Genomic DNA, 22,279 nt, shown 5'->3' with positions numbered 1-22,279 from the left:
CTTCCCTTTGTTGATGATGACTGTTTTTACATTGCGGCCAATGTTGATAACATTGTGTAAGTCACTGTTGGAGACTTGGAGTAGTTGAACGAGTCGCCAAGTTGTTGATGGTGCTATCTTGAGGACCATCTTTGGGTTGCTGTCCAAGTGGACAGTGACCGTGATTCCTGGCGGAGGTGGGATTTCAGAGCTAGCTGCTTCAGTTATCTCCGGTTCAGAGAGGAATTCATCGTAGCTCAAGTCTTCCAGTGCTGTGGAATCAACTTTTTGTTTCATAGTGTCCGAAAGGAAAACCATAAAATTTTTGCGATTGTGGCCGCAAATTTTTGAATTGATGTTGTCTTCCTTGAGCGGGAGACCTTGCTGGAACGGTAGTACTTCGTCTTCTGAGAGTTGCTGCCTCTCTGAGGATTGCAGTTCCATTTTTGTAGTGGCTGTAGAAATCGACTCCTTGTCGGATTCAGTCCTTTTGTCCGAATCGGGTTGTGGTGCAAGTCGGTTTCTTTTAATGTCTTGAACCGAAACCGGGTAGGTTTCCTTGTCTTGTTTGACTCGGGGAGGGAGTCCGAGAGTATGTCGCAGAAGGTCTTCGTCGTGTGGGATGTGGTCCGCTGGGGGCCATCCGCCTTCGACTCGAACTGATAGTTCATTTATGAATTTATTGTATTTGTCCAAATTGACCCGTTTTTCTGAAGAACTCGTCCGCGGCATACGGTGAGCTTCTTGTGGGGTGGGGAAATTTGGAGTTTGAACAACGTTACACCAGCGACTCATGTAGTTTTCAATTGATACAGGGTCTTTTGCAGGGTGGTGTTGTGATAAATGTTGATCCAGTGACCTGTGCGAGTCGTCCCACAGCTTTTTCACTTTGAATTTCTCCCAGAGAGCTTCAACCTTGTCGGGATTAGTTAATCCTTCCATGAACAGGTCAATGTCGTGTGGCCATTCAGCTAGTTCGTCTTCAGAAATTGGTTCATCCAATTCTTCGAGATATTTGATAAAAGCTTGATCTTGTTCCAGTTCTACAGAGTTGAGAGTGTTGATGTTGAACGTGTCTTCAGCTTTCTGGAGGCAGTGCTCGATCTTTTCATCGATATCATCGATGTTTGAAAAGGTGTTTTTCGGCTGCTTCCTTTTGCGAGTGGTTTTCTTGAAGCTAGTCTTTAACTTTTTCTTCCGAGGACATGGTTTAGCGGGACGGATGCAATTGGCAGGTAATGTCTTTCCATCCGTGGCGGTTTCTTGCTTGGAATCTTCCAGCAGTTTTTCTAAGTCCTCTTCCAATTCGGAGAGTGTTTTGGCTTTGATTGCGTTGAATTCTGGTTGAATCCGGGCTTCGTTGCTGAGGTTCGAAAATCCGATTTCTTCGAGTTGATCGATGAATTCGTCGAATTCATGGCGTTTTGCAGCTTCTGAAACTTCTGGGGGATCTTGATTGATTGAATAGCTTTCGAAGCTGCCTGATCCGTCGACGATGAAGATCCAAGAGCCGATGCGAAGGGAGGTGCCTTTTTCAAGCACCAGAGTGTCATCAACAGAAGCCATCGCGTTCTTCTGACGATTGTTGGCGAGATCCCTCACGGTGGGTGCCAGCTGTCGGTGTTTTACCGTCGGATTCTCCAAGGGGTATCCCGAGGAGAGTGGTAATGAGTAAGGACTCGCCGAGATCAGAACGCGATGGTGCAAGGAACACAAGGATTTAGACAGGTTCGAACCGCCGGAGCGTAATACCCTACGTCCTGTGTGGTGGTTTGTATTCCCTCTAGTATTATTCAATGTTTGGAGGGGTCCCTGCTCGTCCTTATATGGTCTGGGGGAACAGGGTTACATGGAAATCCTAGTCGAGTTCTGTTAGGATTCTAGTTCGAGAGGTTCGGCTAGTTCCCGATACCGTCGACTAGTTCTACTCCTATTCGGGCAGATACAAAAGAGGTAGGGCATAACCATGTACTACTCTATACTCTAGAACATTCTGTACCCGTGGGCAGTCCCGTCGTCCCGGGTCTGACAGCAGGTGAGTACCGGGAAGACGCCAAGAAGCTGCCGCAAATTATTGACTTAGAATCCAAATTAAATAAATATAAACATTACTCTACAACACTAACGGTGACAAATAAACATAAAAAAATGATCAAAAATTTCTTATGTCAAAAATAATACTACCTCCAAATGAATAATAATTTGTTTGTCATTGACGCAATTCTCAAAACACAACTTTGAGTACTATTAAAAAATTTATACTTTAGTGAAACTAAATATTTTTTAATTAACGTATACAACAATAAACTTAGAACTATCTCAAAATGGTATCCAATTCAAACCTAGAAGGAGTATGAAAATAAAATCAAATTATAATCCTCAAAATACCTTTAATATATCTTGATTTTCATCAGCAAAATAAAATTGCTTTATGAAAGCCGATTAAAAAAATGTAACCTTAAAAAAAATGTAACCTTAAATATATTTACACCTAGCGACACAAATAATAAATATAAATAATTAAATAATTTAAAATACAACATTAGAGATGGTAATATCTAGCCGCGTAAATGCGCGGGTGGCCTTTCTAGTTTAATCTAAAAAGTTGTGACACCTCATCAGGACCCATACTTGACCTCCTCTTTTTTCCCGTAACGAACTAATTTCAGTTTTCCCTTCAAACTAACCAATGCGTGGGAGATTTTTTTCGCAAATGGCAGCTCACCCCGCCGGCGGTAAAATTGGGCAAGGAGATGGGCTACTGTTAGAGTCAGATTTTCTCTATTATTTGGAAAATGGTAGTTTTTGGGATGTATTTAAGGCACTCTTGGAGATGCTCTTAACACCTTGAAACCTCATCAGATTTTCCCGAAATTGAAGAGAAGCCCTCATGGAAATGCTTTGTTCCTATTGAATAGTATGGTTTCATTTTAAAAGGAGGTATCTCGAACGACAGTTAGTTCCTATTGGTTTCATTTAAAAGGAGGTATCTCGAACGAGAGAGCACTCTGGATTAGGATGCATTAAGAGCCCACCAAAACCCACTCTGCGTCTTATCGATTCGCCAGATCATAAAAGCGAGGAGTCTTCATCTTCCTCCCACATGCGAAGCTCCCAAGCACGCCCGCCTCCACCGTCATCCGCCGACCTTGCCTCCAATGCTGGCGAGGAGTGTCCTTCTCCCTCCCCTCCCTTCGTCCCCTCTTTCTCCTCTATCCGGATCTAAGAAGACACCATTTGCCGCTCTCCCGTCGTACCTATCGCCGTCTCCACCGCCTCTCGCAGTCCGCAACAACTCACCGCCTCACTGCGCCCACAATTCACACTGCTGCCACCCATCCGGCCCACCTATACCCTCACTGCACCGCCGACTCATAAGCATTTTGTCATTTCCTGCCCCTGCTCTATTCCTCCCCACCGAATGTCATCCATCGCCCGCTGCTGCAACGGTCCGATCTGCCTCCTCCGACTTCCATTTGTCCAATAAGCTTGAGAAAAATACAAAAAGGGCTCTTAAGATAAGCTTGAATGGAGAGGTTTCTTGTGGATTAAAAAGAATATTGCGAACTGAGCATAGCTTAGTTGGTAAGGTTTTTTGTGGTGGAACCTGCCCACTAGGATTCGAGTCCTCGACTTGACTCGAGCTGTGCATGCAGCTACCGGGATCGCCGGATCCCAATGGAATTTGCCAAAATCACTAGAAAATCACTATTTAAAACCGTCAATCTATGTGTCCGGACATGCCCATCGATAGCAAGGTGCTGCTAAAAAAGAATACCTAACCAATGCAACGTCAAAGGCACTTGTACGGTTCCTTCCTGAGCTCGAGCCCGTAGCCTCACGCTGACCCAGCCACCCGATCAGCCGTTTCCTCGCAGCTGCACGCCTCGATTGGTCGCCAATTGCCAGCACCCACACTCTGCAGTTCGTTTTCCATACTTCCAGAAAAGGACAATGGTCGGCCATCAAAAAAAAGAAAGAAAGGAACAATGGCAGAGAATTGGGGAAGTTGGGGCACAACCTTTCGCCTTCCCAACCGTTGCGGTGCACGCAAGCAAATTGTTGGGGATTGGACCTTCGAGAATAGACCCGGACGTTAATCCCGACCTCAAAAACATCTCATAACCTGTCTGCAGGGCCCTGATATATGGTAATGAATGCACCCGAAGGATGATTGGCGCCTTCCGGGACCTGCGGAGTGTCGAGGAGATCACCTTCGGGAGACCGAGGGTGATGATTGACCACTCGGGAGCACAAGCCCAGGGATCAAGACCTGCGAGGCATCGAGGAGATCACCTTCGGGAGACCGAAGGTGACGATTGATCACTCAGGAGCACAAGCCCAGGGATCAAGACTTGTGAAGCATCGAGGAGACCACCTTCGGGGGACCGAAGGTGACGATTGATCACTCAGAAGCAGAAGCTTGAAGACCAGAACATGTGAAGGTTCTCGACACCCGAAGGATATCAAATACAGAATGCAACCCGGACGAAGTTCTGCAGAACCTTCGTCGGGAGTAGGCGTGCGTGTAAAATGTGAATACGTGAGAAGGTCGGATTTGTACACCTCTCACCTTGTAATTTTACCCTGAAACCGTTTGTAAGTGAGTTATAAATGAGTTGGAAGAGGGCAATTTGGGGATATCTGGCCGAGGACTAAGGGTATAAATAGCCCCCTCTCTCCATGGTGTAAAGGGTTGAATTTTCTGTTTATTTACTGGAGAATTAAGTGCCTACTTTATTGCCATTTTCATACTGTTCATGCTCCCTGTTTGGGCATCTAAGAGGCAAAGATCCCAACAGCGGCGCCCACCGTTCCAGCTCGAAAAACAACCTTCGATGACCCCAGCGAGGAAGAAAGCCCCCGCTGGCACCGCCAACAACTCCACTCAGCCTGGCCCTGTCCCCGACGGCTCTCCACCCAGCAGGCAGTTCGAAGAAGCCAACCCGCAAATTGAATACATCACCACCGAGGCCGGCCTTCATGGAGATCCGGTCGAAGACGGCGAAGACACCGAAGCTCAACAAACCCAGTCTGTGGAGCTCACAGAGGCAGCACTCTAGCTCAAGGCCCTAGAAATGAAGAAAAGAAACATTGAAGCTCGGCTCGCCACCAAAAAGAGAGCACTGGATCAGGCAAACAGGCTAGCCGAGGCTAGGCGCAAGCTAGCAGAAATGGAGGCAGAAGTTGAGAACCTGCAAAGGGCATACCAAGAAATGGCCGAAGGTTCTGCACAACAAGAAAATCATGTCATCCATCAAGCAACCTTTGCTCACAATGAAGACCAAAGGCCACCACCGGTCAACCTCCCATTTGACCCGGTCTCCCCACTCTCAGTCGCTTTGCAGCGAACTTCATGGCCGCTTGGCTACATGCCCACACAGCTCCCCAAGTACAACGCCACAACTGACCCAACCCAGTTCCTCATGGCCTACGAAGCAACCATTGCCTCAGTCGGAGGTGACGACTCCACCATGGCCAAGTACTTCGTCATGGCCTGCGAAGGTTCTGTGGCCAACTGGTACTCATACTTGCCTTCACAATCAATCAGCAATTGGTACCAGCTGAAGCGAAGGCTCCTCCAGGACTTCCAGGGCTTCAAAAGGCTAAGCACCAACACTGTGAAAGACTTCAAATGCCCGCAGCATGACCGTGAGCCACTTTATGACTATTTCCGAAGGTTTGTCCAGAAGAAGGCTCAAATCCCAAATTTCCCAAAGAAAGATGTGATAAAGAAATGCATCGAGGGTCTCCTGCCTGGCCAGCTTGCTTCCCACCTCATAAGAGAGCCTCGAAGAACCCTAGAGGAGCTCTATACCGAAGCAGAGAAATATGCGAAGTCAGACACCGACCATCGCAGAAGGGTCGAGCAAAGAAGAATTATGCGTCAGGCAGAAAAATACAACCAACAAACATGGCAGCAAGAGAAGCAGCCAACTCAGCAACTCATCCTACCTGTGAAACCTTCGCAAGATGATGAGGATCAGTTAACCCTCGATCTCTTCATGATACCACCAGAGTCGGAGCCTCAACACACAAATGACAAGCAACCTTCATACGGAGGACGGGACAGAGGAAGAGGCCAAGGTCGCGGACCTTCGCGCGAGCCCAAAAAACTCTTCTGTCACTTCCACGGGCCTGATTCTGATCATAGAACAAACCAGTGCCCGGAGAAGAAGAGGAACCTCGAGAGAATAGAGTCCGAGAAAAAAACCAAGCTAGTTGGGCATACTACATCGCCCCAGACTCCACAAACACAACCCCCACAAATACAGTACACACAACCTTCGTTCGTTCCACCCCCTCCCCATTTACCCAAACATACCGCCCACCCGCATTCAACTACAACTACAACCCCAATTGGCAGCCGCAGCCAAACCCTCAAAACCAACCCAGTCAACCCACCACTCAAGCTCAACCATCGCAAGAGCAGTTACCACCAGCCCCAAACCACCCACCAAAACAAGAAAATCAAACCACAAACAGCCAACCCGCAGCATTGCCAACCTTCGGGATGATCATACCCATTTCCGGAGGTTCCACCCTGGACTTCGAAAACAAGAGACAGCGCAGAGATTACTTCAGACAAGTCCACTGCATTGTCTCCGAAGGTCCAACCAAGAGAACCCAGTGGTCACACTCCCCGATCACCTTCTCCGAAGAAGATGTCAACCTCATCAGCTACCCACACACAGATGCTTTGGTCATCAAGGCAAACATTCAGGGCTGGAGGATTGGTTGGATACTGGTTGATATCGGCAGTTCTGCAGATATCATCTTCTCTGACACCTTCGACAAAATGGGCATCGACTGAAGCCTTCTTCAGCCTTCGGAATTCCCTTTAATGGGATTCGGAGGAAAAAGAGTGAACGCAATCGGCAAGTTGTCACTCTCTGTGTCCTTCGGTGACACTGCCAATACAAGAACAGAACACATCACCTTTGATGTAGTTGAGATGCCCTACCCATACCGCGCAATCCTAGGAAGGGGAACCATCAACAAATTTGAAGCTATCGTTCATCAACTGTACTTGTGCATGATGATTCCAGCTCCTTCGGGGGTCATCACTGTCCGTGGCGACCAGCAGCTTGCAAGAGACATAGAGCGGGGCTACACCCCAGGCCAGAAAAATATCCACAACCTTCGGACCGAATCCAAGTCCCACACCTTCAAAGAGCAACAGAAAGACAAAGAAAAAGCAACCTTCGAAGAAGATTGCGAAGTCAAGCAAGTCCCTCTAGACGAGCACCTTCCTGACAAAATAGTAACTATCAATGTAACACTCGATCCCGGGGAAGAAAAAGAGCTTCTCGAATTCCTCCGCAAGAATCAAGATGTTTTTGCATGGTCCGCCAGTGACCTTTGGGGTGTCAGCAGAGATATCATCGAGCATCGCTTGGATATCGACCCCAACATCAGGCCGAAGAAGCAGAAGCTTTGCAAAATGGCAGATGAGAAAGTTGTAGCAGTCAAAGCCGAAGTCCAGAGACTGCTAGATGCAAATGTTATTCGAGAAGTCAAGTACCCAACATGGCTGGCAAATACCATGCCGGTCAAAAATAAGAACGGCAAATGGCGAATGTGAATCGACTTCACTTATCTCAACAAAGCCTGCCCGAAGGATGACTTCCCGCTCCCAAGAATCGACAGAGTCGTTGATGATGCGGCAAACAGCCAACTGATGTCTCTGCTAGATTGCTTCTCTGGATACCATCAGATATGGATGAGAAAAGAAGATGAAGAGAAAACAAGCTTCATAACACCCTTCGGCACCTACTGTTTCATGAGGATGCCCGAAGTATTAAAAAATACAGGATAATCTTTCTCAAGAATATCTTCGGTGGTCCTAGAACACCAACTCAGAAGAAATGTCTTGGCTTACGTCGATGATATCGTCGTGACCAGCTCAGTAAGGAGCAACCATGTCACAGACTTGGCTGAAACCTTCGCCAACCTAAGAAAAGCAGAGTTGTCCCTAAATCCTATATAGTGTATCTTTGGAGTTCACAAGGGAAAGGTGCTAGGATGCCTCGTTTCCACAAAAGGCATCGAAACAAATCCTGACAAAGTAAAAGCTCTCTAGAACATGGAGGAGCCCAGGTCCATCAGGGACGTTCAGAAACTCACCGGGAGGATAGCAGCCCTAAATAGATTTATCCCCCGCTCTGCCGACCGAAGCTTACCATTCTTCAAGGTCCTTCGCAATGCGAACAAATTCGAGTGGGGCTCCGAGCAAAGCGAAGATCTTCAGGCACTCAAAAACCATCTCCAGAACATGGTCAAAATGACCTCGCCTGACCCGAAGGATGTACTGCTCCTATACATCGCAGCATCCTACTCTGCTGTCAGTGCAGCGCTTGTGCTTGAGAGAGAAGTCGAAGGGAAGAAGAAGCAACTACCCATCTACTTCGTGTCCGAAGCTCTTGCAGGCTCGAAGCTTCTGTACTCAGAGCTAGAGAAAATTGCATACGCGGTAATCATGTCTGCCCGGAAGCTTCGCCACTATTTCGAAGCCCACAAGATAGTCGTAGTCACAGATCAACCATTGCATGATTTGTTCAGTAACAGAGAGGCCTCAGTCAGAATTGCCAAATGAGCTTCGGAGCTCTCTGAGTTTTACATTGACTTCGAGAGGAGAATGGCTATCAAGTCACAAGTATTGGCAGATTTCATTGTCAACTGGACATCCCCAACCTTCAAGGAGGAACCTTCGACTGAAACCTGGATCATGCACTGTGACGGGGCCTGGTGCAACGATGGAGCGGGCATTGCTGCAATCATAGAGTCTCCTTTGGGAGCAAAAACAAGATACGCAGCACGCCTAAGCTTCGGCAACCTCGAATCATCAACCAATAACACTACCGAGTATGAAGCTTTGCTCCTGGGCCTTCGCAAAATGAATGCCCTTGGCCATCAAAACTTCATAGTCAGAACAGATTTGAAGGTTGTCAGAGACCACATTAAAAAAGACTCAGAAGAAAGAAAACCAGAGCTCATCGAGTACCTCGATGCCATCAGTGCGATGGAGAAATATTTCAAGGGCTTCGATATCGTTCATATCCCAAGGCACATGAACGACGAAGTTGACAAGCTGGCAAAGGCAGCATCAAGAAAGGAGCAATTACCTTCGGATGTATTCTTTGAAGAAATCACAGAACCTTCGGTCAAGCCGAAGAAAGAAAAGCAGGTTTCAATCATATCAGCTAAAGACTGGAGAACACCTATAATGGAATACCTTTGGGGAAACATTGAACTAGCAAATGAGAAAGAGGAGAAAAAAATGTTCCAAAGAGCAAGGGGCTACATAATCTCCGAGGGTGAGTTGTTCAAGTTAGGCGTCACCAGCCCATGGCTAAAATGCATCTCCATAGCCGAAGGCATTGAGCTCCTCAAGGAAATACAATCCGGGTTCTGTGGATCCCACATTGGCTTCAGACAACTCGTCTCCAAAGCCTTCAGACAAGGATTTTTCTGGCCCACGGCGCTAAAGGACGCCCAGCACATAGTCAAGACATGCCAAGCATGCCAAATGATGGTCCCGAAGTCCTCAAAACCTTCGGAGCCAACCCAGCTAATACATCTGACCTGGCCCCTGCAAAGATGGGGAATTGACCTGGTTGGACCCCTACCCACTGCTCAAGGCAATTACAAGTACAAAGCAGTTGCTATCGAGTACTTCACAAAGTGGATCGAAGCCAAGCCCCTCATCAACATCACATCAGAAACAATTAGAAAATTCTTTTGGCAGAACATCATCTGCAGGTTTGGGGTCCCACGGGAAATCACCGTTGATAATGGTAAACTGTTTGATTCACAACTCTTCAGAGAGTTCTGTTACAGTGTGGGCACAAAGGCAATCTTTACTTCGGTTTACCACCCGCAATCTAATGGGGCCGTCGAAAGAGCCAACGACATCATCTTCGGCAGCATCAAAAAATGCATGTTTGATCAGAAAAAGGGCAAATGGGCTGATGAACTACCAAAGGTCATCTGGTCCCACAACACTTCAGAATCAAGAACAATGAAGTTCACCCCATTCAGGCTACTCTATGGTGCCGAAGCAATGACACCAGAGGAGCTTAAAAACCGAAGCCTAAGGGTGACTCACCAAGTCGAGGCCATACCATCGAGCGACAAGGATCTTATGGAACTAGATATCCTTCAAGCTTCGGAGAACCTTGAAAAGAATCAACAAGAAACCATGAAGTGGAGAGACAAAAAGGTCGTGAAAAAGAACATCACAGTCGGGGACTGGGTCCTAAAAAGAAAGCCAAACGCCGAAACCTCCGGCAAGCTTCACTCAAAGTGGGAAGGGTCATTCCTAGTGACCAAAAGCAACAGGCCAGGGTCTTACCACCTGTCTGACGCCGAAGTCAACGAGCTGCAGCATCCATGGAATGCTGACAGCCTCAAGAAGTACTACATATGAGCATATAAAAAGGCCGTATCGCAAGACTATAAGCGATTGCGGACCTTCGTAGTTGTTTTCATTTCTTTTTACATTGTAAAGGGTCGTACTCTTTTCCTCACAGGGGGGAACTCCACACCGGAGGTGAGGTTTTTGACGAGGCGGACCCGCTGTAAACTAATTCAATACAATGAATTTCCCCCAAGTAAAGTTTCACCTTCGCCTAAGCAGCCAAAACGGCAAGCTTCGGCCAGCATCTGTATGCTGCTTAAAACTGTAAGTTAGCAAAGTATGCAGAATTCGCAGACTTTACATACTTATCAAAACAAACGCCAAGGGGTTTTGACCTTTCAAAAGGTCCGAACCAAAAAAACCTTCGGCACAAAAAAGGCACAATAAGTGCTAAAATAGACGCCAAGGGGCTTCGACCTTTCGAAAGGTCCAAACCAAAAAAACCTTCAGCACAAAAAGGCACAATAAGTGCTAAAACAAATGCCAAGGGGCTTCGACCCTTCAAAAGGTCCGAACCAAAAAACATCCGGCATCAAAAGGCACAACAAGTGCTAAAACAAACGCCAAGGGGCTTCGACCTTTCAAAAGTTCCGAACCAAAAAACCTCTGGCATCAAAAGGCACAACAAGTGCGAAAACAAACGCCAAGGGGCTTCGACCTTTCAAAAGGTCTGAACCAAAAAACCTTCGGCACCCAAACACAATAAGTGCCAAACAAATCCCAAAGGATTCCGACCCTACTAAGAGAAATCAAATACCTTCGGCTATAAACGAAGGAAAAAATGAGCCTCCGAAGGTGCGAAACAAAAATACCCTCTGAAAAATAGAAAGATAGATGCCAGAAAAGGGGAGACATTTTTCTAATTCAAACCCTCGGCACCCATCATTTGAACTAACCAAAACAAAAACAAGGAACAAGACTCCCCTTCGAGAAAACAGTGCGCAAAAAAGGGGGGAGACGTTTTTTCCAAAACACAAAATTTGCGCACGTCTACTCGACAGAAAGAAACTTAAACTGCCTCTCAGGCAACGATTCGTCTGGAAGTGGGGGAGTCATTTTTCGTCAAAAAACACAACCCTAACGAACGTTGCTTTGGGTGGCAGCAACTTGCTTCCCGAAGGACACGGCCAGTACCCAACAAAATGCGGAAACATCTTTTCATACTCAAGGCAACCACCGAAAAGATCCTGGGGGGAGACGTTTTCTCAAAAAACAAAACCCCCTGCATGTATCGCCCAGTCCTACGTTACCCAACAAACCTTCGGGAGAAATGTGCTAGGAAAGAGGAGACGTTTTTTCCTAAAAAAATCCCTAGACAAACATCACCCGAAGCACAATAAAGGCTTCGGAAAAAGATCCTTGATGAGCAATGCGCAAGGAAGGGGGGAGACGTTTTTCTTGAAACTCCCCTCGCACATTCCTCATCAAGGTCTAACTCTATAGTCCCTAAACTCGTGGGAGACGTCCTTCTCAAACACAGAAAGACACCACGAAGGATGCACACAGAAAGCACCTCGAAGGGTGCGCCCAGAAAGGCACCGCGAAGGATGCACACAGAAAAGCACCTCGAAGGGTGCGTACAGAAAAGCACCACGAAGGGTGCACACAAAAAGCCCCGCAAGGGGAGCACTCAGAAAGGGAAGCAGTCTACAAAAGAGCTCTTGCACGCCAAAGATTACACCGAGTCTCGACCCGAACGAAACAAATACTCCGCAACGCTAGCCCCAGGATGAGCGAGGCTGAAAGCCTCCCAACTCAACAACAGCACAAAGTTGTCGACTTCCTACAGCAGGGGAATATTTACAAAATAACCTTCAAAGTTCCCAAAACAATTTCCCGCAAACCAGTCTAAACCTGAGCCCCCGAAGAGTCGTCGGCATCACGCCCCGAAGTACACCTCTCTGCTTCGGCCGTCTGATGGCCCCCCGAAGGTTGATCAGGAATCGGCTCCTGCACAAACAAGAAAAGTTTAACAAAAAGAAAGCAGAAGAAAAAACCGAAATTCTACTGAGTCAACCCCACCTCAATAGCTGCGGCCGCAAGAGTACGAACGGCATCCTTGCCCGAAGGCTCCCAGAATCTCTCGAAGAATGCAACCTTTACCTCCTGAATCCTGGCCACCTCCTCCGACAAACCTTCGTAGGGGACATACTGGAAGCCCTCCTCCAACTTAGTAAGGTCAACTGCACCAGCACGAAGGAGGTTGCCAACAAGCCCCTTAAAGGAGACAGAAGCCGCATTGTCGTTGGCAACGCTCATCACCTCTCCAAGCCCTTCAAATTCAGAAATCATCCAATCCAAAAGCTGAAAGATCACTTGAGAACCTTCGACCGGCTCAGGCAAGGGTAGAGGCTCCGCACCGAGTGCCGCAAGAGCCTTCCTATACTCCTGGTACACTCCTTCGGCCCGGGCAGCGACCTCCGTAAAGACCTACTTGAGCCCATCCACCTTGGAGTAAACCTTCTCCAACTCAGTGATCCTCCCTTTGAGGGCAGCCTTCTTGTTTGCGTCCCTTTCAATAGTTTTCCGAAGGCTCTCTAGAACCTTCTCATTGTCCGAAACAGATACCTCCAGCTTCGAACATCTGCCCTTCAACTCCTGGTTCTCATCCCTCAGGGACTGAACCTTCGCCTCGGCTCGCTTCAGCCTCTCCGCGAGGCTCAGCCTATCGTTGGCGCCCTTGACCCGAAGGTCCTCGTCAGCCTTAGCCTTACGCCTCAAAACACGGCTGGCAAAGGCAAGCTTCTGGCTCAACTCCACAACAATGAAGGCAGCATCAGAGGTAGACGTCTCCGCCACTGCTGCATTAAATTCTGCACAAAGCCGAAAATCACCTTCGGGCACACCAAAAAGTGAACAAAAGCTAAACGCAATCAGGCTCCGTCTTACCCTTTTCTGGAGGGAGAATCCCGGTTGTGCTAGGCCCGTGCATCACGGCCAAAAGCTGCTTCATCGACGCAGACACAGCTGCAAAGGCAACAAAAAGCGGGCCTTTCTTTACTAAGGTCACAAACAAACCAAGAGCCAACGAAAAACAAAGAAACGAAGCTTACCGGTTTTGTCGAAGTTCAACCCCTCCAACATATCCACCTCCTTATCCGAAGGTGGAGCCGAGGACCCACTTGGGAAATCCCCACCCCTGAGAGAGAGCAACGTCTCACCAACCAAAACCTCCCTCTCCTCGACACCCGCTGCAAGGGTAGGTGTGGCGACCGCCGTCATCGGCGCCGGAGACTTCGGGGCACCGGCCGCAGGCCCGGTGGGCCTCGGCTCAGGCGGCTTCGGGATGTCCGAAGGCTTGGCGCCAGTCTTAACAAGACTCTGAATCCTCCGGCGTTTCGTTATACCTTCGGGGGAACAATAAAGGTTAATCAGTGCCTTCGCCACCTCAACCCGACGGCTGGAACCAAAAAGCAGGGTCTCGTACTCATCGCCAAGATCATAGCGGGATCCAAAAAGCCTCTCTTCAGGAACTACGATCTCCCCGCCACCGTCCCCGTGAGCTCTTCCATAAATGAGGACGTACCACTATCTCCAAAAGAAACTTTCTCGTCCAGCGCCTTCCTCTTAGCGCTCTTGGCCCTCGCAACCAAAACCTTCGAGCTCGAAGGTTTCCTCCCCCTCCCACGACCCCGACCACCCCCTTCGGCACCCTCGCCCAAAGTTCCCACCTCCTCTTTCTTAGCCTTGCCCTTGGACTTCTTCGACACCACCTCGGAGCCAACATTGCCTGGGGGCGTCATCCTCGAAACCGCACCCGCAGGCACCGGCTGAAGTCCATACTCCACGCCCATCTCCGCCAAGCACCTGTTCAATCGAAGGTTCCTCTTGCAAACCTTGATCAAGGAAAGATATTCCTTCTTGTTCCAAGGCCCCAAGATGTCCGAGGCCTCCTACTCCAACTCCGCAACAATCACCTCATCGCTTGAACCTTCGGGCCTCTGAAGCCCAAAAACTGGATTGAACCCTCGAGGAGCCCAACCAGCAGACAAAGGCCATATCCCCGCGGCCAAAAACTCCTCCACCACATCCCTACTGCCGCAAACCTGGCAAGCTGTCATGAAGGCTTCCAAACACGGCTTAAAACCCGGCGCACATTTGTTGTACCCAGACTGATAAGTGTGATCGATTGTACTCTGAAACATAGAAATCAATTGTACTCTGAGAGACGACAGATGGCTTGAAGAGCAAGGTCTTACACTTCTCAGGAGCCATCAGGTCAGAAACACTCGCTGAAACCCCCGACAGACTGCCGCTGGCCTGTTCTTGTTGGGCTGGCGGACGCGAAGCCTCGGACCCTTCGGGATGATCAATAGGATCAGAGTCTGCACGGAGAACCCCAATCTTAATGAATGCCATATCTAAAAAAAGCAAAGAAAAGGCAAATTAGAAAAAAGGGTTAAACCTAACCTTCGATTAACCTTGTTGTTTGCCTAGTGCGAGCCATGAACCGCCAAACTACTTACACCGAGAAAAATGAGCGGCTTGATCTCCCACGAAGCGGAACCTTCGGAAGAAGCGCTTTATGGCAAAAAGCCTCGGAGGTAAACAAAGCTCAAAAGGGTACATGTTTTACCCCCCACCCCTCCGCTTATATAGGTGGGGGAAAGCAACAGTACCAACGGTAAAATCGAGGAGTCGGCCGCCCAAGCGGCGCAATCGGAGCCTGACACGTACACAACCAAAACCGACCGTTGCAGCCGACGGTTCGGGATACGTTTTTCGTCGGGAGCTTCCCGAAGGTTATGCGCAATCTTCTTCGATACCGCGGATTCAGACCGCCGGCTTCGGACCTCGCCCTTGAGGGGCTACTGTTGGGGATTGGACCTTCGGGAACAGACCCGGAGGTTAATCCCGACTTCAAAAACATCTCATAACCGGTCTGCAGGGCCATGATGTATGGGTAATGAATGCGCCCGAAGGATGATTGGCGCCTTCCGGGACCTGCGAAGCGTCGAGGAGATCACCTTCGGGAGACCGAGGGTGACGATTGACCACTCGGGAGCACAAGCCCAGGGATCAAGACCTGCGAGGCGTCGAGGAGATCACCTTCGGGAGACCGAAGGTGACGATTGATCACTCAGCAGCACAAGCCCAGGGATCAAGACCTGCGAAGCATCGAGGAGACCACCTTCGGGGGACCGAAGGTGACGATTGATCACTCAGAAGCACAAGCTTGAAGACCAGAACCTGCGAAGGTTCTCGACACCCGAAGGATATCAAATACAGAATGCAACCCGGATGAAGGTCTGCAGAACCTTTGTCGGGAGTAGGCGTGCGTGTAAAACGTGAATACGTGAGAAGGTTGGATTTGTACACCTCTCACCTTATAATTTTATCCTGAAACCATTTGTAAGTGAGCTGTAAATGAGTTGAAAGAGGGCAATTTGGGAATATCTGGCCTAGGGCTAAGGGTATAAATAGCCCCCTCTCTCCATGGTGTAAATGGTTGAATTTTCTGATTATTTACTGGAGAATTAAGTGCCTATTTTATCGTTATTTTCATACTGTTCATGCTTCCTATATAGACATCTAAGAGGCAAAGATGCCAACACAAATCATCATCGTTCAACGCGACCGCTTCTCCTCGCGCCGCCACCATGCGTCACTCCACTCGGCCCTGGAAAGAAAACAATATTTTAGCGGCGAGTGAGCGCGTGCGGGACGGTCACGGAGCGGATGGTGCCCAGCAGCCATCGTCGGCGGCCCGTCGCCATCGCCAATACTAAATCAACTTGACAAGCTCCGGCGTGCGGAACATGTCAAACGCGAAAAATTCCCCACGGTTCTCGGTCGAGCCGGCAGGCTATAAGTATGCGGCCCCGGCCATTGCCCTATCATCCACCTCGGCAACTGCAACCTCGTTTGCAACGTACAGCCAAGTGTTCGAGCAGCAGGCACAATCGCTTAGCATTTAGCGTCTCCCAGCAGTGATCGGTCTGGTCTTGCGCGATGGCCTCTTCCTCCTGCTTCTCGCCGCTGCTATTGCTGCTGCTAGCGGCGCACTGCGGACTCCTGCTCGCCTCGGCACACGGCTACCTTCCTAGTAGCGCCGGCGCCGGGTCGGCGCTGAGCTCCGCGTTCTACGACGCGTCGTGCCCCGGCGCCCACGACATCGTCCGGCGCGTCATCCAGGACGCGCGCGTCTCCGACCCGCGCATCCCGGCCAGCCTCATCCGCCTCCACTTCCACGATTGCTTCGTCAACGTGAGCACCCAGTTCTTCTGCTGCCCGTGGTTGTTCAATCCCAAACCGGCAAATCCCAACTGCCCAATTGGTACCTGCATTGCATTGCATCATTGATCTGACATGCACGAATGCCAAATATTCAGGGTTGCGACGGCTCGCTTCTGCTGGACGACGACCTCCCGGCGATCCGGACCGAGAAGGCCGTGCCCGCCAACGACAACTCGGCGCGCGGCTTCCCGGTGGTCGACGACATCAAGGCCGCGCTGGAGCACGCGTGCCCGGGCGTCGTCTCCTGCGCTGACATCCTCGCCCTGGCAGCAGAAATCTCCGTCCAGCTCGTAAGAACCGCGATCACCTTGCATAGATCAGCACAGCGCGCGCTTCCTAGCTTCTCTTCTCACCTGAACTGACGGGATCACGGGCATGGCCGGCAGGCTGGAGGGCCACGCTGGAGGGTGCTGCTCGGCCGGCGGGACGGCACGACGACCAACATCGAGAGCGCCGAGAACCTGCCGAGCCCTTTCGACCCCCTGGACGTTCTCCAGGAGAAGTTCAGAAACGTCAACCTGGACGACACTGACCTCGTCGCCCTCCAAGGTAGTAACACAAATAAACTTACCCAGTCAAAGCATCTTAGTTTCCAGCAATGTAACTTTGTATACACCACAAGCCCAGAAAGCTCTTTAATTTCTATGCCGTGTGCACACTGATTTCAACAGCAAATTATATTTCTGCTTCAGGAGCGCACACTTTTGGCAAAGTGCAGTGCCAGTTCACGCGGGAGAACTGCACGGCCGGGCAGCCTCAGGGTGCACTGGAGAACCTGGATCAGGTCACCCCCAACCGGTTCGACAACAAGTATTACGGCAACCTCTTGCACGGCCAAGCTCAGCTGCCGTCCGACCAGGTCATGCTGTCCGACCCTGCGGCGCCGACGACGACCGCCCCCATTGTTCATCGGTTCGCGAGCAACCAGAAGGACTTCTTCAGGAACTTCGCGGCGTCCATGATTAAGATGGGGAACATTAGCCCGCTCACAGGGAAGGATGGGGAGATCAGGAAGAACTGCCGGAGGGTCAATAGCAAAGGCTATTGAAGACTCTGATTCAGACTGATGTTTTTTTTTTTGCAATTACAATGCATGTATAAATCATTCTTCTGATTCTTTTCTCGTTCCTTTTGTAAAGTATGAACTGATCAGCTCATGCCATTTCGTGAAGCAAGTGTAAAAATGTTTGTACTCAACTCATATACGCATTCCAAAAACTATTCTTTGCATTTCTTTTAGCAAATATCATATGAAAATATCAATCCAACAGATTCTGAAGGAGTAAATCAAATAATTTTGTATTTGTTCTTTTTTAATACGTTCAATTTCGTTCCTTCATGAGACAACACAAAATCAAATATGTTGAACCATGCGACAAAGGAAATATATGAAAAAAAAATAGAATTACTATATATCCTGCAGCTAGCGTAACTTGGACCTAGTTTTGGGACATCAAAAAGTCAAGAAAAATACAAAGGGAAATGTACCCCTCAAGCCGAGTTGACACAATCCACCCATGATGGTGCTGCTATACGAAACTAGGATAGAAAAGATAATTCATTTTCACTTAAACCACTTCCGAGAATTGGGCCAAACGGCAATGCAGAACAAGTAAAACTGAAGTCGAAAGCAGTTTTTTTTTTATGTGGTGCATGCTGTGTAGGCCAACTTTGTCTGAGATGGAAGTTCAGTGACTAAACTTCAAAAAAAAAAATGTGAGTGATACAAAGTACCTTGAATTCTCAAATATCGTTAAAAAATTTCTAGTACTTTTTTATTTTCATTAAAAATTATAATAAAAGGCATATAATACAAATGATTAAATAGTAATAGATATACTACATTATTTATTAATGTTGAAATGTCATAACATGAAGCTTTTGAAGTTTGTTTGATACTTTTGACCTTTGTACGCGATTGTTAAGACAGTGTGTCCAACCACTACAAGAGAGAAAGTTCAAAAGAAAGGAAATAATAAGGCTGAAACTTAACGTGAGCAAAGCAGTGCCAAATCCCAAACCCAACCTATGGATAATGTCACTAATAAAGAGTGCCTTGATTCTGATATTGCAGTTGAGGGAAAAACCAGACTCGAGCAATTATGTTCGACAAGGTAAAATGAACTTCGATCGTCCTGTGAGAAAAAAAATGCACGCTGCGCAAAGCATAACCGCAGAAACTCGTAAAGGAGGGATAAGGGATTGCCAACACCGGCTACTAGAATACTTAGATTGACTAGGGAAGTAGAGATACATGCACCATGCCATCATTGCACCTGCAAGATCCATCCAAGAAACTGCGAGTTGAGTTCTTATAAAACACAAAAGAAGCACGGGGCTGAACGAGAGACAACAACTGCAGGTCTGCAGCATTTATCACGCCGTTGGCGTTGGGAGGCCGCTCGGAGCCGCTGCGCATGTCTGACCCTCCTCCCCCACAGCCCCCACTCGACGACTCAACCGACCATTTCCTCGATGCTGGCACTACGCTCCGCGGCTTTCTTTTTGCCACTTTCGGGAAGAGAGGGGAACGCGCGCAAGGGTTCCGCGCACCTTTCGTTTTCATACCGCTCGTCACCCGGCGCGACCGCTAGCTAGCGCTTCTCCCCTCGCCGCCACCGTTCATCGCCTCATCCCGTCACCCGTCCTCTGTTCGCCTAAATGGCGTTTAGCCCATTTAAACAGTAAACAGAGGTCACCCATGTTATTTAGTGAATAAACAGTTGACCTGTTTAAACTCATTTAAACCGTTAAAAACCGTCTAAACCGTCTAAATTGAGTCGAGTTAAACGTGATTAAATGAGCTAAATGTCCATTTAATTCAGAATTTAGTCAATAAGAGGATTACAACAACCACAATCAATACCGAATTAACTAGCATTGTAAGTATATGAAGTATTGTGAGATTTAGATTTCTTCCAAAAAAATTATTTGGTAGAATGCTTACTTTTATATGTGCAAATATGTAGACTTTGTAGCATATTTGACATTTATGTACATAAATATGTATATTTTAATATTATTATGTTAAACTGTTTAGGCCGTTTAACTCCGTCTAAACACCAACAAAGGTTGACCGACTGTTTACTGTTTAACATTTAGAATAACATTGCACCCGTCATCATTGAAACCATTTTTTATACTACCCAGTGGCAACCGCGTGCCGTAGCCCCCATCGCCGCCGCTAAACTAATCCGATCGCCCAGCTCCGGCGTGTGAGAACCGCCCAATTTGAAAGTTAACACGTGCTGGCCGGAGAGCGTGCCACGTGTTATCCCACATCTAGAGACACGAATAACCGACACGTCATCCGTCCAAAATAACATCAAATCCGGTAGTCCCGGTATGTGCTCCAACATACGTCCAGGATCCAACATATGCACATACCGTTTACAATCAGATATGTCACCACAGAACCATAAGAGCAGTTTTACATTACCAAGTTCAACATAGTTTTAACATAGGAGGGTTCAAACTAACTTCCATTACAAGTCTTGGGCTCACGAAATCCATATTAAACAGAAACTTAGAGTTTATTGAATTTACATGCTCTCACGGAGCTCGACTACGATATCAACATACTTAAGATGATGGTGTCTTGCTCAAGGACACCACCACGACCACAGCGACCTACTACTCCCCCGTACCTGGATCGGCGGGGTAGAAGTGGCCGAACACCACTTCGGGCTCACCTGCAATTAGGTTTAGAAAGCAACTTGAGTACAAAAGGTACTCGCAAGAATTACGCGATTAAATAAACAAGGATCATGCAATGGCTCAAGTAAAAGCTTTAAGGTTAAGTAATTATTGCAGAAACATGAGCTTTTATCACCTAGCCAAATTGATTAATATTGCCCAACCCCAAACAATTTTAGTTGATTGAGAGTGTTATATAATCTATTATTGATCATCAAGGTGATAAAAACCACTCCCACATACCGAAACTTTCTACGAAGAGTTCAACGGACAAAGAGCTTGCTCATAACCGAGAGCGCGACAATTCGAACTGATTTAATCTTGCAAGGGTGTACTACATTACCCACACGGCACAAGGATCATGCGGCTCACCCAACTAGCTAGGTTGGATAAGGGCGGAATACTCGCGTCAACCATTCCCAACGAGCCTCAATCGTTGAGGGTACGCCCAGCTTGCGCGGAGAGTAACCTAGGTCCACCGGGGACACCTCTAAGCCTCTCTGCATAGCCCCTTGGCCACGCATCTGGGACCGGGCCTCAACGATCAAGTCAAGGAAGGTAATTGGGTCATCCGTACCATTATTTGGATATGTGGTAGAACGGAAATGTGCTCAAAGCCGACGTCATCCACGGACGGTCCTTAAGCGATCCAAGCGGACTATGCCCATGTGACAACATTCTCTAGGTCCTACCATTCCGCTCGAATCTCGGTACTACCAAACCCTTACAACCAAGCCGGACCAGTGCAAACAAGGATAACCGGCAAGTGTGATACTCCAAAACATTCCTCCCTAGCAAGCAATATAAATATTCTAAGCAGGGCTAAGCACCTAGTCAAGTTAAGTAATTAATTTACTAATAAGTGGCAAAGACATGGATAACAATTCAAGGAAGAGTAATGCACGAAAGTAGGTACCAAAATGCAATACATACTTACTATACATACATATAGCCCAACAATACCCAAGTGAGATAGCTAAACTAAATCAGATTAGATAGGTGCAAAAAATATGCTTAGTGCTTACCTCGGTTAACTTCAGGCTTGACCGCGAACTGGACTCCGGGTTCAGGCTCAACGGACTCGGCATGCTCCACGAGTTCGACCTCCGACGGTTCGGTCACTATAATGCATGAATGCGATGCAAGAATTAAGAAATGAACTTATACAGCAAGCATAAATTATCGAATAATTTGAGAATGTAGAGGACATCACAAGGAACTCATGAAAATTGATTTTGCAGCAAAAGCATTTTCCTATAACTAATCATAAATATATTAATTTTCAACTACTCGAAAAAAGGTAAATTAGAAAAGTCATGCAAACATATCCAAACACATCCAAGAAAATTATCATAGGTACTAGGCATGAACACAAAGCTGACAAAATTGGTTTCACCATTTTATCACTTTACAGCCAAAAGTTCTGCATTAAACCATTTTCGGACAGAATAAACAGAAACACACTAAAACCCTAACAAACAGCGGTGAAACATATAAAACAACATTTTTCTAAGTAGACCTCAGCGATACGAACCCAACAAAACAAGTTTCATGTTTTTCCGAGGTCTATACGATTTTCTACGCATTTTTCAAGTTTGCAGACAAATAAAGCATCACAAATCCCTAACAAAAATGCTAAATGCACCCCGCAGAGCCGGCCCAGAGGCCGACAAGCGGGACCCACGGGCCAGCGACCCACCCGCCGGGTCAAGGCAAGGCACGCGCCTTGACCCGCGCGTGGGCGCAGCCACGGCATCGCCCGCTGCGACGGCGAGCGGCAGTGGTGCGAGGCGGCACGGTGAGGCGGGGCCGGAGCAGGCCGGGGGAGGCGCGCACGGCGATGAGGAGGAGGCGGTGGACCTCATCGGCGACGGCACGGACGGGGAGCGGCAACGAGCGGGCGGCGCGGCGGCGTTGGGCGGAGGCGCTCGCCGGCGGCCCAGCAGG

The 22,279-nt window shown here is 48.1% G+C and overlaps 1 protein-coding gene across 1 annotated transcript; it reads left to right on the top strand.

The window, feature by feature from the left end:
• Positions 1-16,246: 16,246 nt before the first annotated feature.
• On the top strand, positions 16,247-17,854 carry LOC120701351 (peroxidase 2-like). The gene is made up of 4 exons (XM_039985445.1): positions 16,247-16,606; positions 16,732-16,926; positions 17,023-17,185; positions 17,329-17,854. The coding sequence occupies exons 1-4, from the start codon at positions 16,352-16,354 to the stop codon at positions 17,682-17,684; spliced, it is 969 nt and encodes a 322-aa protein (XP_039841379.1). The 5' UTR covers positions 16,247-16,351; the 3' UTR covers positions 17,685-17,854.
• Positions 17,855-22,279: the final 4,425 nt, after the last annotated feature.

This window comes from Panicum virgatum, chromosome 3K (assembly GCF_016808335.1).
Source record: "Panicum virgatum strain AP13 chromosome 3K, P.virgatum_v5, whole genome shotgun sequence".
Classification (NCBI taxonomy): domain Eukaryota; kingdom Viridiplantae; phylum Streptophyta; class Magnoliopsida; order Poales; family Poaceae; genus Panicum; species Panicum virgatum.
Note: the sequence above shows the minus strand (reverse complement) of the source record. Positions and strands in the feature narration are given on the sequence as shown.